The sequence below is a fragment of the Erpetoichthys calabaricus genome, chromosome 14 (genome assembly GCF_900747795.2).
Source record: "Erpetoichthys calabaricus chromosome 14, fErpCal1.3, whole genome shotgun sequence".
NCBI classification, from domain to species: Eukaryota; Metazoa; Chordata; class Cladistia; order Polypteriformes; family Polypteridae; genus Erpetoichthys; species Erpetoichthys calabaricus.
Window position 1 is genome coordinate 82,138,233 of NC_041407.2, and position 18,841 is coordinate 82,157,073.

General features: G+C 39.8%; 1 protein-coding gene across 1 annotated transcript in view; it reads right to left on the minus strand.

Annotated features, from left to right (window-relative positions):
• The window catches only part of LOC114664663 (probable methyltransferase-like protein 24), a 66,998-nt gene that overhangs the window by 26,685 nt on the left and 21,472 nt on the right, over positions 1 to 18,841 (minus strand). Inside the window, exon 2 of the mRNA XM_028818857.2 lies at positions 1,671 to 1,772. Coding sequence (XP_028674690.1) covers positions 1,671 to 1,772 — 102 coding nt within the window. The remainder of the gene's footprint in view (positions 1 to 1,670; positions 1,773 to 18,841) is intronic.

Here is an 18,841-nt window from a genome sequence, read left to right on the forward strand (position 1 = left end):
CACTGTTCTTTGGGGTCCTGACTCTCTGTTGTCATAAAAGGTCCCTGGGCATCCTTCATAAAGTGTAGTGTGTATCCCGATTTCCAGGCTAAATTGCCCACCACAGCCTCGTCATTCTGCTCCCCTAACCATCACCTGTCTCTGATTGGCACTCTCTCTCAAACCATTTCACTTCACTTCATCATCAAAATGGATGCTGTACATTAGTGGTGGTTGAGGTGGCACCCCACTCACTGTGTAAGGAGCTTTGAGTAGTGAGAAACGCATTATATAAATGTAAAAAGTTATTATTATTGTTATCATCTCCATTAGAAAGGAGCTAACATATGGTCCTTTCAAGGGCCATTAATATGTAGCTTCCTCCACTACACCTTGGGTTGATTCAATAGATTGAATCTTTTAAGGAGACTGAATGTTGGGGCAAGTCAAAGATACAATCATATTACATTTTATTTGAGTAGAGGATAATAATAGCATAATGAAATATCAATTATTTAAATAAAGGGTCTGATTTTCTAATACTTCAGAGACCCCTAGACATTATTGCTGTTCTTCTCATATTTCTACTCTATGAAAATATTAGATATAAACACACAATTGTGTCACTACTGTGTTGTATGTCGATTCATCAATGTCTAGGGATATATGATCGCCTGACTAAAGTTGTCTACCACCCAATTCAGTGAATTTCAGAAGGTTCCACTCTCTCTGCCTGAAGAAATCTCACAAAAGCAGGTTGTTCAACAATGGTGCAATCCTGCAACAGAGCATCCATGTTTATTTGACCTTGGCTTCAACTAGAGTAATAGCAGAGGGCTGGGCTGTGTATGTGTTCAAACTACCCATAAGCCATCACAAACGTTTTGTACTGCATCAGCTTCTATCCATTGCAGCTACTGCATAATTTTCAAATTGCCTTTATTTTTTGATTTCCCTTGTAATTTTGAAATATTCAAAGTGGTTATTTTACTGTTACTGCAGATTCTGCATTGTTTATTCACCTCTTATATATTTTGTATACACAGAGGATGGTACTATGAAAAGCAGGTGAGAGTAAGAGTATCCCAAGTCACAAAGGCTGGGATAACAACCTCAGATTAAAAAGCGTTTAGAGATCAGAGTGCAGTATGTGGTCACATTAGAATAATCTAGACAAGGACTGGACATTATAATTCATCAGCTGTAGTTCTGGAATCAGTCTAGTTGCTCTTCTCTGGACTTTGTCCAGTGCTACCATGTCTTTTTTGTAGCCTGGAGACCAAAATTGCACACAACACTCCAGATGAAGCCTCACCAGTGCATTACAAAGCTTGAGCATAACCTCCTGGGACTTGTACTCTACACATCAGTATGTAATATAACCTGACATTCGGTTAGCCTTCTTAATGGATTCTGAACACTGTCTGACAGTTGATAGTGTAGAGTCCACTACAATTCCTAATCCTTCTTATAAGATGTACTTTCGATTTTCAGGTATCCCATTGTCATATACAAAGAAAAGTCTTTTAACTGCAATTCAGACATTCGCTTTGCTAAATCATTTTACATGGTTGCTATTTATAACCTTTATCTTAGGAGTTTCATCTTGTTGAAAATCTATAACCCACTAGGTGATGGGAAATTGTTCATGATGTCACACGAACCAATAATGCTAAACTCAGACAGCTTACCTGTGGGGTGGTAATGTAGGCAAGGAAACGGTCCACTTCAGCCTTGAAAGATGGCTGGCCACCCGCCCAAGGCTGAAGCTCAATATGGTTAAAAACTTCTTCCTGTAAGAGAGCACAAAAACAATCCACCTTTTGTTACTTAAGTTTCTTAACAGAACCTCTAGCACAGCCAACCTATGTCTATCCATTTTCTACCCATGTCCACCCAAGAATTCTCTGGGAGCTCTGCTTTTCTGATACAGCCTAAAGATGTGCAGGTTAAACTTACTGACAAGTCAGAATTTTACTTGTATGAACAATATTCACCATGATAGACTAGCACCCCATCTTGGGTTGGGGTCTGCTTTGCATCAACTCAGTTCAGGATAACTTCTGGCTGTTTATAACCATGTAAGACTGAGACCGGCTTTAACTCTTAGCTGATGACTCAGTACTGAAGTCTAGTATACTCTAATTCGAACTTCTGATCATCTGGGTGTGCATTTTGCATATCTGTTTGTTAGTCATTTGTAGTGAAAAGTCAAGCAAAATGACACCTTTTATTGGCTAACTAAAAAGATTACAATATGCAAGCTTTCGAGGCTACTTAGGCCCCTTTTACTACATTAGTCATTTGTATAAATATACAAGTAACATAATAACTGAACTGTTCCTAACTCTCCTCCATTTTCTACATCCTGCTGTGGCACTTGGTGCTACTGCTCTACTTTCAATCTGTTTTCCTTGTCATTGAAGGACACCTGAAATACTGGAAGCCATGGAATCAAAAGATGTAAAGATTCTGTCATCTCCTTGGACAAACCTGCTCATCTCAAGCAGGACACCCAAAAGGTTCCGATGGGCTGCCACTTGACCAAGGTTTCCAGGATGGTAACTGTGTCTGACTTTGTCTTTTACTGGTATAACTGACCATGGACCCCCAAGAGGTTTAGTTTCTCCAAGGATGCTGCTGCCTGGAATTTTTGTTTTCCTTTCCTCTGTTGTCAACTAGCCGTAATTCAACAACTAATGAATGGATGGGTATGGCTGCACTCCATTAATGTTGATCAGTTTCAATTACTTTTATTTTCTTTATTCATTACATATTCATTACGTACGTAGTAATTTGTAAAGTTTGTACCTGCGAACTTGTTACTGTGCTCTGCACCAAATCACTTAAGCAATCAAACCAATCAAGAATTGGGGAATTGGATAAAGATGACCTATTTGGCCAATTTTATCTGCTTCCATCCATTATTTTCTGAACCCAGTTACTTGTAAATAAAAATGGTGGGAAGACAAGTCATCTGGCTCTATCTAGATAGGCAATCTGTGTGTGGAAACAGAGAACATGAAGAAAATTTACTGTGGAGACATGGAGGTTGTGCAAATTTCACATGTTGATCTACTGGAGCTTCGATGAGGCAGCACTGACCTCTGTGCCACCATTAAGAGAAATAAATCAGGACATTTCCTCAGAATTCAAAGAAATCTGGGATTTCTGCTCCTGATGGCAACAAATAAAATGTAATAATTTGGAATGTAAATTAAGTATAAATTACTAGCCAATATTGATTAAAATATATTACTTCTTTCTATTTGAAATATCTCTAGCTTTGGGTATCTCAGTAACACAATGGATGTTTCTTCCATCAAACAATGCTATGTGAAGACTTTGTATTACCTCCATGTTCTTGTAAGTCCGTCCCATCAACCCTCCAATAGAGTGTGAGTGTGTGTGTGTGTTTGCATGATTGTGCCCTTGGAAGGACTTTTATCTTGTCCACTACTTGTCCCTGCTTTTGGCTACTAGGATAAAATCTTTATCCTCATGAATTTGACCAGTGAGAAATGCACCCACCTTAATAAAAGTATTACGGTCTGCGCATCTGTCTGTCTGTCCATGGTAACACTGTACTGCAAATGTTAAATCTGATGTCTACATTGATTACTTAGATTTCAACCCGTCTCAGAAAGGTAGCACGGCTAGTATTGAAAATGAATCAACAGACAATGGGATTTACAGTCATATGAAAAAGTTTGGGAACCCCTCGTAATTCTTTGGATTTTGTTTATCATTGGCTGAGCTTTCAAAAACCCAGCCACAGGGGATAACCCAGCCACAGGGGATGCACAAACCAGTGTGTTTCTTTGTGCCAGTCCCAAGCCCAGATAAATGGGGAGGGTTACATGAGGAAGGGCATCTGGTGTAAAATTTTGTCAAATCAATATGTGGAAAAAGATGATCTGCTGTAGCAACCTCTAACGGGAGCAGCCGAAAGAAATAGAAGAAGATTGGCTGAGCTTTCAAAGTAGCAACTTCCTTTTAACATATGACATGCCTTATGGAAAGAGTAGTATTTCAGCAGTGACATTAAGTTTATTGGATTAACAGAAAATATTCAATATGCATCATAACAAAATTAGACAGGTGCATAAATTTGGGCACACCAACAGAAATATTACATCAATACTTAGTTGAGCCTCCTTTTGCAAATATAACAGCCTCTAGACGCTGTCCTCCTATAGCCTTTCATGAGTGTCTGGATTGAGGTATTTTTGACCATTCTTCCATACAAAATCTCTCCAGTTCAGTTCAATTTGATGGCTGCCAAGCATGGACAGCCTGCTTCAAATCATCCCATAGATTTTCGATGATATTCAAGTCAGGGGACTGTGATGGAACATTGTACTTCTCCCTCTGCATGAATGCCTTTGTAGATTTCGAACTGTGTTTTGGGTCATTGTTTTGTTGGAATATCCAACCCCTGCGTAACTTCAACTTTGTGACTGATGCTTGAAAATTATCCTGAAGAATTTGTTGATATTGGGTTGAATTCATCTGACCCTCGACTTTAACAAGGGCCCCAGTCCCTGAACTAGCCACACAGCCCCACAGCATGATGGAACCTCCGCCAAATTTGACAGTAGGTAGCAGGTGTTTTTCTTGGAATGCGGTGTTCTTCTTCTGCCATGCAAAGCGCTTTTTGTTATGACCAAATAACTCAATTTTTGTCTCATCAGTCCAAAGCACTTTGTTCCAAAATGAATCTGGCTTGTCTAAATGAGCATTTGCATACAACAAGCAACTCTGTTTGTGGCGTGAGTGCAGAAAGGGCTTCTTTCTCATCCCCCTGCCATACAGATGTTCTTTGTGCAAATTGCGCTGAATTGTAGAACGATGTACAGATACACCATCTGCAGCAAGATGTTCTTGCAGGTCTTTGGAGGTGATCTGTGGGTTGTCTGTAGCCATTCTCACAATCCTGCGCATATGCCACTCCTGTATTTTTCTTGGCCTGCCAGACCTGCTGGGTTTAACAGCAACTGTGCCTGTGGTCTTCCATTTCCTAATTCCATTCCTTACAGTTGAAACTGACAGTTTAAACCTCTGAGATAGCTTTTTGTAGCCTTCCCCTAAACCATGATACTGAGCAATCTTTGTTTTCAAATCTTTTGAGAGTTGCTTTGAGGATCCCATGCTATCACTCTTCAGAGGAGAGTCAAACGGAAGCACAACTTGCAATTGACCACCTTAAATACCTTTTCTCATGATTGAACACACCTGTCTATGAAGTTCAAGGCTTAACGAGCTAATCCTACCAATTTGGTGTTGCAAGTAATCAGCATTGAACAGTTACATACATTCAAATCAGCAAAATTACAAGGGGACCAAAATTTTTGCACAGCCAGTTTTTCACATTTAATTTAATTTCATACAACTAAATACTGCTTCACTAAAAATCTTTGTTCGGAAAACACCCCAGTACTCAGATGTTCCTAGGAAATGAAAGACATACCACTGTTATTTTTTTTGTTGAAAGTAGAGTAAATTATTATGCAGGCTAAGAGGGGTTCCCAAACTTTTTCATATGACTGTATTATCAAGTGCCATAATATAAAAAAAAAAATGTTATCAAATACTGTATGTAAAGCTAGAAATTCAGGCTAAAACTGTCGTGGAGGTTAAATGATAAAACTTGTTCATGATCATTTGAATTATTTGTCAACCCCTTTGCTTACCTGCACAATTTGTTAAAATGTACAGTCATCCAGCAGAAATATTAAATTGGAATGAGACGATTAGCGAATGAAAAACAACTGAAAAGAGCACAACTCTCATTTCATAGCAATGGATGGACTACCCGCCGCTCCCCTGCCACTGCTCAAGAGTTGTGCCTAGCTGCATGCGACTTGGCAGCCTGAAAGCTTACTGCGGCTCAGAAAGTGGCCTTGGGGGGCATTTCTAGTGATAATAAGGCCATGCCCACTCGCCATGTATCACACCCACTGCAGTCTGCTTAGTTATGTCTTCTGATAGCACCCAGCACAGCGTCTGGCAAGGTAAAACATGCAGCGGGATTAGTGCCATTGAATTTTTATGTTTTCTGTCTATGTCAAAAGAATGAATCATCTGGGCCGCCTCCTGCTAGCTTCATTGTTATGACAGCCTTAGCGCAAAACCATAATAAGCTGAAACCATAACGTGCCAGGTCATAATGATGCTCTCACGTATTCCTTCCATTTCCTCAGAGGTGCTGACTTGCCATACCAAGATGACAATGACAAAAAATACTGAAGCAGTCTTAGTCACTTTGTGCTTTGGAGGCAACGAAATGACTTAATGACACATCTATCCATTTACCATATTCTGTTTTTTACATATATCTATCCATCTAGTGTCTTGTCTTCATAGAGGTGTCTGTTGTTGGAGACTCAAAGACGTATGTAGTTGCTCCCACAGCCGAAACCACCACTCCCCAGTCCCACACCATTACTCATAGTTAACTCACCCGGCATCTAATTTAACAACTGGAGACATATTCTGCCTCATTTGACCTTTAACCTCGTTTTAAAGGATTCTCTTGCAAGACTGTTGATCCTGAGGGCAAGACATTTCATTCTTAATACCCAAAAAATCCCAGACTTTGCAGTTTAAGGAGTGAAAAAAAGCCCTTGAGACATTCTCCACATTCCCTCCCCCACCCCCCTCTGTTTACTTTGCATTCAGTAATGCTCCCCTCGGAGTGTTTGCCTGGTAGCACATGACCTTTCCCAAATCCAAAACCCCTAGAGATCAGAAACGTCTCTTTGGGAGAGTATATGTGTCTGTCCTGCCCTGCGGGAGAAAGCATGTTCTTTCCATTTGTGCAAGCCATAAAACCCTAGGCAGGCATGTACTCTGTTCATCACACTTTTTCCCCTTACTTGATGCCCATCTTCTCTTTTGTCAGTATTAGGATTTCTGCATAAATCACAACTTTGCTATGTATGCTACAGTACATTTCCTGCTTTTTATAGAATTGGTTACTTTTATTGGGGTCTGATCCTCAGGCCTAGATAGCTTAAATTAGTTTAGTTATTCTTTCTGCTCCCTACTTCTTAATGTGACATAATTAAATTATGTCAATTAATCTATTCATCTTTACATTGATACAGATTACGAGGAAGTTAAGGGTGTGAGGAAAAAATAGATTGAGTCAAGACTTTTTGCTTTCTTCTTTATGACATGGTCTATGCTACTAACTCAGATTTAGAAAACGTGGACATGTAGAAATTTTTGGATGAGGACAGGCTGTGATGCTGAAGAGTTGTTCCATTGTGAAAATAATCCATTGGTGCTCTTACTGCACAACCCACTGCAGGCTTTCGTTTGAATGTGCCTCATTGATTATTTGAAAACTTGATCATCATTCACGTCATCCCTCAGAGACCTCCAGAGAATCAGGAGTGTAATTCTCAGCCTTGGCTGCACGTGATCTTGGGCCTATGTACAGTATTCTCATTCTCCTCTAACATTCCAAACATGTGCATAGTAGGTTAAATGTTGACTATAAACGGTCCCTGTATAAATGCAAAGTGTGTATGTGTGTGTATGTGTGAGGGTGTGCTCAATGAAGGACTGCCATTCTATCAAGGATTTGCTTCCATCATGTACAGCAGGGATGTCAAACTCAGGCCCTATCTACACTACTACATTTCAAATTTAAAACACAGACATTATGGTCTGCATGTTACTCTTTAATCTACACTACCCTGGCATTTTCAACTCCCCAGAATGTAGACTTCTGGAAACGCACTCCAGAGTTGTACACTTTTGAAATTGCCAGCTCCACATTTCAATGTGGACAGATTACAACACAGGCTCTACCCACTGTCTGAATCGTTACTGCTTATGCCCAGGCCCTTCCTTGACTGGATCCTTCATGGAAAAAAATATTTTAACATTGTGGGCATAGAACCATAGCTTTCCATGGTGTTTGTTATGTTGCTTACCTGTAAGCATCTAAATTGAGTTTGAATGCTGCGTACATGGCCAAAAAGCAAATAATTTACTGGTCACTACGGTTTCACAGTAAATCCCATGGCCAGTGATGTTACCATAGCAGTGAAAAATTCCAAGCCCCTTAAAAATCAGATTGTAAATAGCTCAGTTGACAGCCTCTTATCGATGTGTATTACTTAAACCTGATCCATTTAATAAGGAAGGACACTTTCTGCAGCAAAATTAATAAGGAGCTCAACGAAGTGGACAGGAGTAGAATGCAGGTGAGCTCACAACATTGCAGGACGCACACATGAGAGCACAATGTACTACAGAAAAAATATAGACATGCGCTGGTACATATTTATTTATTTACTCTATTAAGTTAGTTTTACATACAGTATGTTGTTTTGGTACAGGAGGTGCTCTGATTGCTGTGGACGGCCTATAATCATTTCTTTTGTGGATGGACATAGAGCGGATCACTTTCTTTTTTTTTTAATATCGTTTAACATTTGTTGTGTTTTTTATTTAATGACCAGATAACTGTTTCTAGTTCTGATGACTTGTAATTTCAACTGCGATCAGTGCATTAACGTGACATGGAGACAATGTGCCGCGGTTCCTAAAAGAATTTATTTCATTTTCTGTGCTGTGAATGTGCTATCAAGAGTCCTATTTGCTGATACTTTTGAAAGCACATAAAGCACATGGTGCTCTGAATTTTTAACTCCACAGTCCCTTCAAGGAGTTTTCCACCAATGTGCACATGCCCAGTGTAGCCAAAGGTCTACACCATATGCATTTTCAAGCATTTTAGAGTGGACCAAGATACTTTTATAAATGACGTGAAAACTTGTGTTGGATGGAGATCATTTTTGTTTAAAAAAAACATTTTTACATCAAATTGTGGTAGTGTGGATGTAGCCTCAGATCCTGGAGAGCTTCAGTGGCTGCAGGTTTTTGTTCCAGCCAGTTCCTTAAGTAGTAACCAAATACTGTTACTAATGAAACAGACATCATTTGCCTTCATTTTAATTGACTTGCTTTTTTAAAATTCCTTAACTACATGACTCTAGGGTCTGAAATCTTGTTCTTGAAGGGCCAGCATTTTCACTTTAACTAGTTACTTCATCAGAGGCCAGTTCTTGCTGTTGATGAAACATGATATTTAACTCTATGGCTTGTAAGTGCCCTCATTCTTCCACACCTGACATTTCCCAAGTTGCCAATGTTCTTTATTTTTTGTTGATCAGACTAGATTACTATTTCTCAAAGCATCACTCTTTTCTTTTCAAATATTTTATTGCAACAGATATGATGGTCCAAAATGTTCAAGTGGGGTGAAGTTATCTGTGATACTTTAGTCTGGGTACCTGCCCTGGTCTCTTACAGCAATCTCAGGAGGGCCAGAAACTTCCTGTGAAGAAAAAAGGCAAAAACATGCTTAGTGTTGATTTTCAGTATGGGTGTAGGCTATGAAGGTGAGGCCTTATAATCCTGCTGGCTTTTTGGATTTTAAACATCTATTATCAGCAGGGTTGGATTAACCATCTGGGCAAACTGACTTAGGGGAGCACAGGTCTCAAAAAACCCTACACATGAAACACTGGACTGACGAGTCATATGCTTTACAAGAATCTCAATGAATGTGTCTGCACATCTGCACTCTTACTTCAATTTAGTTTATTTTTTATGATACATTTCACTGAATGCAGACGCAAAGCCTGGAGCCACATCAGTGGAATGCTGCCACCCAGCGTACTGGGGTAATATTTTACCCCAACAGGCAGTCATTCACTGCCCATCCACTGTGTTGGCATCTTAACCAGATAAGGTACTGATAATCATCCCAGTCAGGTTGCTGGAGTTTTAATCTAGCCCTGGGTGTCATAATGGCTACCACAAGGATAAGTGGCTTGTTATCACATTTATGGTTTTATGTTGGTTCAAAGAGGCTAAAATGGAGACAGCCTGCTGTGAAAATCAGACATGCTTAGACTTCGTCACAATGGCAGGGTTGGGAGTTCTTCTTTATCTCAGCTGTACTCCGCTCTCACAATCCAGTGGCCCGATTTCCTTACCAGCAACTCCACGTAATGACATGAGGCTGAGAGGGGTGATACCTGAGCAAATTTCTCCACAGTGACAGCAGGACAGAACTTTACCACTGATAGTATTTACTGGACATGCTTTAGTAAAATCAAAACCCAACTTTTTGGAGGTAGGAGAAATCCTGCTTCTTTAGTCATACATGCTACGCTTAAGCGACGAGTACTGTCATTCTTCAGGGCAGCCAGTGCTCTCTACCAATCCTCCTGTCTACTGTTGCCTGACAAAGACAATTACTCTTCTATCACCTTCCTTGTATTTCACTTGTATTATTGAAAAAAGGTCCTGGCACTGACTTGGGATTTGATTTTAAGTTGCTTTGTCCATTTCCATTTCATTGGGTTTTCTGATTTTACTTTTGCTTCCTTGATAATTTTCCTCCATCTTCCTTCTTTGGTTGCCCTGTTTACTCTTTGCCTATTCCTTGAAGGCCAGAGCAGTGATTAATTCAGAAAGAAGCTCTTGCTGATAGACTTCATCTTCTTTGCAAAGAACTGCAAGCACTGATGGGCTAGCCATGTCATGTGTTGTATTGACAACAAATGGAACCATGCTGTCGTTGGATGGCTGTCCAGCAACATTAAGAAACTGTATGGCAGAACTCAAACTACTTCTGAAAGCAGCTAACCAAACTGCATTCCAATAGCTACTGTCCACATCACAACATGTTGGACTATCCGCATTGGATGGCCTCTTCTTGGGCCTGGGTATTCTGGAGGAAAACATTGGGATCTGCACCCTATGGATGAGTAGTGAATCATCTAAGCAAGTGAGTATTCCTTGGTCTCCGTTTCACTTGGGAGTGATTCTGGCCTGCTACGTCAACTTTCAATGTTAAACCAATCTTGCCACCAAGAGGACCACTCACAAGTACATTGAAACAAACAAACTGGGCCAGAGGCTTTAAGTGGGAGAGAAGAATTTAGAAAGGGAGAAAACAGGGGGCAGTAAGAAGGAGGTAGGTGAATTCTGTACTGAAGGATCCAAAGACTTGTTAGGAAGGCATTTATTTTAGTATACCTTTATTGTGTTACTTTCCATATTGCTTTTACCATTAAGTTAATCTAATGCAACTATCTACATATGTGACAAGTACTGGAGGGTTAAGAAAATGTATGGATGGATGGATGGATGGATGGATGGATGGATGGAAACTCCATATTAACATTCCTCAAATCCAAATTGTTATAATATTTAAATGATATATACAGTTGCCATCCTCTCCAAGCCTCACATCAATTGATTCTGGCGGTCTATGGATTATGAGTAAGCGGGCTACAAACAAAGAAGAAATGGATGGTATTAAAATACCCTGCCACTGATTAAAGGTGCTTTGAGATGTTAATTCACTATGAACAGGCATGCATAAAATAAGAGCTTACTCACTGCACATTCACATCATTTACTATGGGGGTGCTGCATTCATGCCCCTTCTGTCTTTTTTTGGACCTCCTCTCCCAGGGACAATCACCTGACACGCTTTTTTTTTTATCTGACAGCACTTCTGCAACAGGTAACTGGATAAAGAAAATGAATGGAAAAACAGGATGCAAGCTTCATGGGTTGAGCACATGGAATAATGTCATTGCAGAAAACTCAAAAGAGGAATAAAAAGGTAACAGAGTTCAGTTATCAATAATCCCCCTCCCCATTAATACTTTGTCTAAGCATCTTAAAAGAAATTCAGGACTAAGGAGTCCATTTAGGTGCAGGACAGGTATCAACCCAGGGTGGCATGCAAGTTCATTGAAGGAAAGACTTGCACACAAATCCATAATCACTCCTATCAGCCAATCTATAGCCGCCAGCTAGTACATCCATTAGTAATCAATTTCTGTGAAGGATCACAAGGTTAACAATTTTTAACCTTGCGCCAGATTTTACTGGGATAGACAGTGGATCAATATGACCCTAAATCGAACAAATAGGTTTGAAAATGGTTGGATGGTTATTTAAGTGAGGTGGAACTTACAGCAGTAGATTTTTCAACATTCCAAAACCAGCACTAAGAAACTCTGTGATTTTTATTACAGCAGCACTTCCGAGAAAACCGATGCATATATTTCAGCATCAAATATTCGGAAACTGCCAGTGTACATAATAAAATATTAACCCAATGCTACAATGCCTGCCTTTTATCCTCCAATGTCAGTTTCTGGGCACCCAGACACTCACCACCTGAGAGCCTTTTTGTTACAACATGACAGCTACTAGATGACACAAGGTCACGCTCCTTCAGCGGCAACAGCTCCATCTTCAGTTCCATCCAATTGAAATCGACACCCTTGTCTGCCACACAGCTATCACCTGTCATGTTCACACTGCTCTGGGTTGCCATCTGTTTGCAGTGTCCTGTTACTTTAATGAGGAAAAGTTTAGGAAACACAATGAAAACTTTCATTGTTTTAGAAAACAAAGAACTCCATTGTATCTGTTAATGAGAGAAGCCCTCCCACCCCCTACCCCCAACAAGCATCCCGTGAGGTTCGGGTTAAGCCTATTTGAGGCCGGGACTGAAAACAAGGCGATGCAAAACTGCTGTGAAAGCAAAAAGCATTTGGCCCAGCCCAGGGATTCTGAGTATGAGAGTGGTGAGCACACCTGTAGGATAATTCTGGTTGATCCATGGCCAAAGCCGGCTCTAATTAATGCCCACAGCTTCCAGCAGACTAAACTCCAATTTCACAATTCCTGTAGTTAAGGTGACTACACTTCTCCAAGTGGGAGTTTCCAGTCATCCAGCCAAAGGCAGCATAGGAACACACAGTGAGCTCACCACGCTGCCTGTCCCTCCTCTGAAATATTTGCACGCTGACCTAGTGGAACCATTAAGGTTAAAATTATAGCAGGCTTGGCAGTGGCACCACCATCACCACCATGGCCCTCCATGGGGAATTCCTTGCTGCAGTTAGAACATGTCCACATTTTTAGACTGAAAAGGACATGGATAGCAGATTCTGAGAGGTGGGGGTTTACCAGAAAGATATTTAAAAAAAAAAAAAAAAAAAAAAAGAAGGTGCTATATACAGTATAAAACCAGAATAAATTAAATTCTGCTATACCAAGCCTGGAAAGAAATGGTTTGTTTATAGAACATGCTAATTTACCTTAGAATTTAAATTTCTTATTAAGTGTCCTGTTATCATATAAAACACTGAAAAGAATCTTGCTGTTTTTCCTCTCAATTTATTTTCTTTATCCTTAATACGTAGTGAACTTCACTTACCTTACTGATCAGAACAAATGTTAGCCTACAATTTTATTCAAAGCAACCTGTCTCATCATCGGCCTCCTAGTGGCTAGTTGCTGGCCAAGGCTCTACATAAAAGCTCTTGTGTTTGAGCCATTGCATTTGAAGTGCTTGATGCTTGGCTAGCATCCCATTAAGGTTTTGTTGATTTTTAATCGCTAGATTAGCATCTTCTAAACTCGCTCTTTATAGAATCTGCTATCGAACTGACTGTGTGACGGATTGATTAAAGAGCAAATATGGTAGTTGCAATGACCAAGTAGCTTACAACACTATCCTGTTAAGCTATATCAACATTACTACAACATTTGAAAATTCAGACTTTAGTCCACACTACCCATGGAAACAAAGACTTTAAAAGTACAGGCTGTAATTGTGCTCTGGTTTGTTCATGTTTATTACGTATCCTTTTCCTAATCATAAGATCTCATTCTTTAATTGGTGTCCCTTTACAGAAGAAAAACACAATCCAATATGGAGGGCATAGAAGAGCTGCATTCCATGGTGCTTGTTGTGTTGCTTACCTGTATGTGTCTAAATTGCAGTTTGTACAGTTTGAATGTGGCAAACATGCGTAAAAGGCAAATAATCTTCCAGTTGCTACAGTATTGTGATGAATCCCGTGGCCGACTGCATTACTACCCTTTCAGGGATTTTTCCACCGATGCACACATACCCAGTGTAGGCAAACAGCTATGTCATATCTGCCATTTTAGGGTGGACAGAGATACTTTCAGAAACTATAAAAACAGAGATTATTTTTGTTTAAAAATGCCATTATTAATTAAAAACATAGTAGTGTGGAGGTAGCCACCAACTTTCTTCAGTGTTCTGTCTCCAGTGAATAATACATAAACCATAACAGCAAAGTATGGTCAGATCTTGCCGTACACAGAGCCCAGCTGAGTGCCCAAGGCTCAACTGATGTGTCAAGAGGATGTTATTTGTAAAAATCACACTCACAACTGTGAGTAGTATGTTATCATAGTAATGAGCAAAACAATTCACTCAAAATTGAATTCACAGCACAACTCAGTTTTCCAGTTGCGAAAAAAAAAAAAAAAAATCACAAAAAAAATGTGTTTTCCTTCCAATGAAACTCATGCCATTAACAAAACCTGTCTGGAAGGCATTACTTTCTCACGCATCTGCCTGCCATCAAAATCAGCAGACTCAGTCTCTCAAGTGCATTCCCACAAAGCCTCTGTCATTATTTTTGAGGCGCCTTTCCCACTTCCTTTCTGCTTTTATATTTTTTGTATTTGAAGGAGTCTTTCTAATCATGCTCTTTTACTCCTTCTAGTGTGTCTCACATTTGCACTTCCTCTTTCTTTATGTCACCAAAGCCAAACTCGCCAATCAGATTGCTCTGAGGGACTGGACACACAGACCTTAGTGTTTTTTTTATTATATAGTAGATGCTATTACAAATAATAAATTATCATTAAAATAATAATACTGCTGAAGTAGGTTACTGCCATTTCTTGCTGTTTGATTACATGTTAAAAAGGCTAATAATTTAAAATATGCAAAATGTTAATAGCTGTGTTTAATGGATTCCTAAACTAAATTTATTACTAAAATGTATACCTCACTCCCAAACCATTTCTTTGTTCATGAGAAGACTGAATTTTTATAAAGAGTACACCTGGGTGGATAGAGTGGATAAGCTCAGCTGGAAGTGCAGGGTGTTCCGAGAGAGAAAGATGGAAAACAGCAGACCAACTTGAAGGATGGACCCGTTATGAATTAGAGTGTGCATATGAGTTTTACTGTTATTTTTGAACTACTGTTTTTCATACTTTTACGTATTTTCAATGATGATTGTAATTTTGCACCATTCTTTTAAATGTCCTGCTATTTCCTGTGCTTTGTAGAAGAAGTCCCAGGAGGCGGGGCCACCCTGATATCACCACTCCTGATCCCTCCCTCTGGCTATTGAGTTGGAGCTGAGAAGGTTCCAGAGTAGGAGATAATTGAGCTTTCTACAGGGTGGTCCAGATCTAATTATGCAATTTTCATTACGCTATAACTTATTAAGTTTATTACATAGAGAATTCACAAAAAATTATTTTTGTTGCTGACAGATGGCAGCACCTGCCCTGCATTTGTTTATTGCGAGATATTTTGAACAATTCTTTTGTCTTGCATTGTTTTCCTGCATTGCACTAAAAGTTGCATAGTTAGATCTGGACCACCCTATATTTGAAGTGTTGCAATTATTGCTATTTTCTTTGAATTCTTCTAGTTTTGCTGACTTCTTGCTTCTGTTTAAGGATTACGATGTGTACTGGGACTTATTTGCTAAGATTTACCTTTTTGGTAACCTCTTTTTGCCTTGCTTTGCTCTGTTGAGCATTTTTTTGTACGTTTCTAATTTTTGTTTAATAAATCCTAATTTTTAAAGATTCTTTGGTTAGCCTTTTGTGTACAAGCCACAGGTTTACAGTAATCCTACTTATGGGGCTTGTGTTTTAATTTGGGACCTCTTTGTGTTATTTTGCCAGCTCTCCTGGTTTAAGGCCTTTAAGGCCAGAGGCCTGCAAGTCATTGTTTTCAGTAATCTGGGCTGGATAAGGCTCTTCTGAGCTGTTCAATGAAGCCCCTGAACTGCTTGTTGGTTTATTTTTGATGGCTTCATACCCAGTTTTCTTATTTTTATGACTCTGCTACACAACTGGATCAGGAGATGAAGAGAGAGTGGCCAGAAAAATGAGTAAAAAGAAAAAATAGAAAAAAGAAAAACCAAAACTGTTTTTAACCAACACAAATAACCAGCTAAATATCCAATAATCACAAGTCTTAAAAAACAAAATTAGCACAAGCAGAGTTTAAGGGTGAATCCCAAAACTTGGACACAGAAGGTAGTGCGCTGCCATCTTATATAGTTGGGAAGTCAGGACACAATATGGCATTTGACCCCCAAGTCACAGGGTTAAAACAAGCATAGTGACCATAAACAATATGGTTACAGTCATGCAAAACACACATAATGGCAGTGACTGCAATTCTGGTTACAAAACAAAATGGTGCAGCAACATCACAAACATGAAGGTATACACACACACGACCTCAAAACCTTGAAGCCCTCAAGGCAGGGCCGTCTTAACATCATTATAGGCCCCTGGGCAAACCAGTGCACTGGGGCCCCTGTCTACACAACCACTCAGCAAGTCACAACATACATAGACTAGCATGGGGCTCCTATGCTCGCGAGACCCCGGCAACTGCCCAGTGTGCCCATGCGTTAAGAGGGCCCTGCCTCAAGGACGCTATTCACCATGAAATTACCGCTATTCCCCTTGAAATGGCCAAAAGAGTCGTGCAAGTGTTCAGAAATAGTCTCGAAGAGTGCATCGCTAATGATGGCCACCACCTTAAAGACATCATTTTTAAAACACAGTGAAAAAAATCTATTTTGTATACCCTTTCCTGTGTCGTAATGAAATGTATTTTATATTGTAGCGTTTTTGTAGAATAAACATTTGAAATGTGGTACTTCTTTTTGGCTCACCCTGTACCAGGTAATATACAGGTAATATAAATATTTCTGTGCATCACTTGTCTATTTTTGTAACATTGAGTTAAATACATTTTATTCAGTATCTCACTATACTTCAGTCCAATATAAATATAAAATATGGATTCCATATTTTTTATGGGAAATTTGTGATTTTTTTCATGTATGTAATAGTCTGTCACTATGCTAAGTCAGTTAAGCTTGCTGATGAGGAGGTCTAAGTTGGTGCCCAACTTTGTTCCTCTTCTCCATCTACAAGAAGCCCACTGCAGCAGCACTCAGTCTTAGTGTACTGGTAGTTCACAGCTCTGGGATAAACTGCAACAGCACTAAATCCGAAAGATAGTCTTGTTACCATAACTACAAACTAAGACCAGAGCAGCACAAAATCAGCATGAGCTCAAGGCACACTGCAACTGACCTGATGACATCAGGCGATTACAGGCAAGCGACCAGCAGCCACATAGAAAGGTACTGGAAGTAGTCTTACCTTCACTAGGCTGTCACAAGTGATGGTAAGGGTTACCTACTGTGGGTTGGGGGCAGGTTATGAGAACTGGTGATGAAAGGAGTTTCCATGTGAAATAATTGATTGGGATTAAGGGGAATGCTTTCCCATGTAAGGTAGCCATCCTTAAGAACTTGGGGAACTGAATTTACCAAAATGAGGTGACAACAAGGACAATTTCACACGGAGATCTATGAGAATTTATTAGAGAACCCTGCCAACTGAACCCAACTATAAAAAAAACTAAAATAAAATAAAATACTTAAAAATAACCACATCTGTTTCATTATGAGGACATACCAGGTGCAAGCAGCCAAGATGTTTCATTAACACAACGTATATCACTGTGGTCTGTGAATTTGGGAAGTATTGCAATCACATAACCTGCTCATTAAATATTACTCTTTCATGTACTATTTTAATGATTATTATTATTATTATTATTATACTACATTGTTTGCTTTTTCTTTCTAGTATACATTCCTGCTTCTGTTTTCATTATTACACTGCCATCAGTCTGTGGGAAAATATTTCTTGAACTCTGCCAAGAGAAACTCTGATAAAATTTCTTTATCTTGTGCCTGGTTCTTGGAGGGATACTCTCAAACTTCCCGCGCGCCTGCTCTGAATAAGCCGGTTTGGAAGTTGGATGGATGGATTCCCAAATATTTTCTATGATTTGCAGCCGCTTGTTAAACACTGATTGGTTTATTCTACCAAAACAGAATCATTGAGGACCCTTCCAACCACTGAATCCCAGACAGAGAGGAGCACCCCGACAAGACAACACAAATGCACCAACAGCACCCCAGCTAACAGAAAGAGAAATGAGACAGCATCCTGATCGCTACAGTGACGGTCGCCCTGTTAATATTCATTTGGGTCTCCATGCAGAGACTCTTACATTGCTACATGGTTCTTTATTACAAGCTAGGAATAAAATATTGTGTCCTTGTGATGCTGAGGCAGCACCATAAGCAAAACCACTTTTCCACTGTGTATTTCCCATCACTGAACCTGATCCACCTGTGGAGCTCATGTGCCCTGCTGGACACACTAAGAGATCTATAGCACACAGAGCAAAACAGCATAACATGAACAGTCTGCATACATACCCAAATCCAGTTAATCCAGTTCAGTGGGGAATGGAACTTACACCAGCTGCATGGCATGCAATGAAGTAACCAACCCTGGACAGACTGCCTGACTCTACAGTAGTTCAAGATTGTGTGGGGCCAGTGCTTTTCCATTCGCCTTTATAAAAGTGTAACCCATTTTGCGACATCCACTGCCTACTCTGACCCATTTGTGGCCATGCATAGTATAAAAAAAAATTCAGGCCTATCACACAGTAGCAGCAAATAAAACTGAGCAATAACTGGTCTACACCAATTAAATCAACGTGTGGCTACCTAGGTTGATGGGTAAGACACTGATCCCCATTTTGCGATGGGTACCAAGGCTTGCAATTGTTTCCCCAAGAATGAGGAATTCCCAGTAAGTGGGAGATATAAGTACCTGCCCTTTATGCATACCA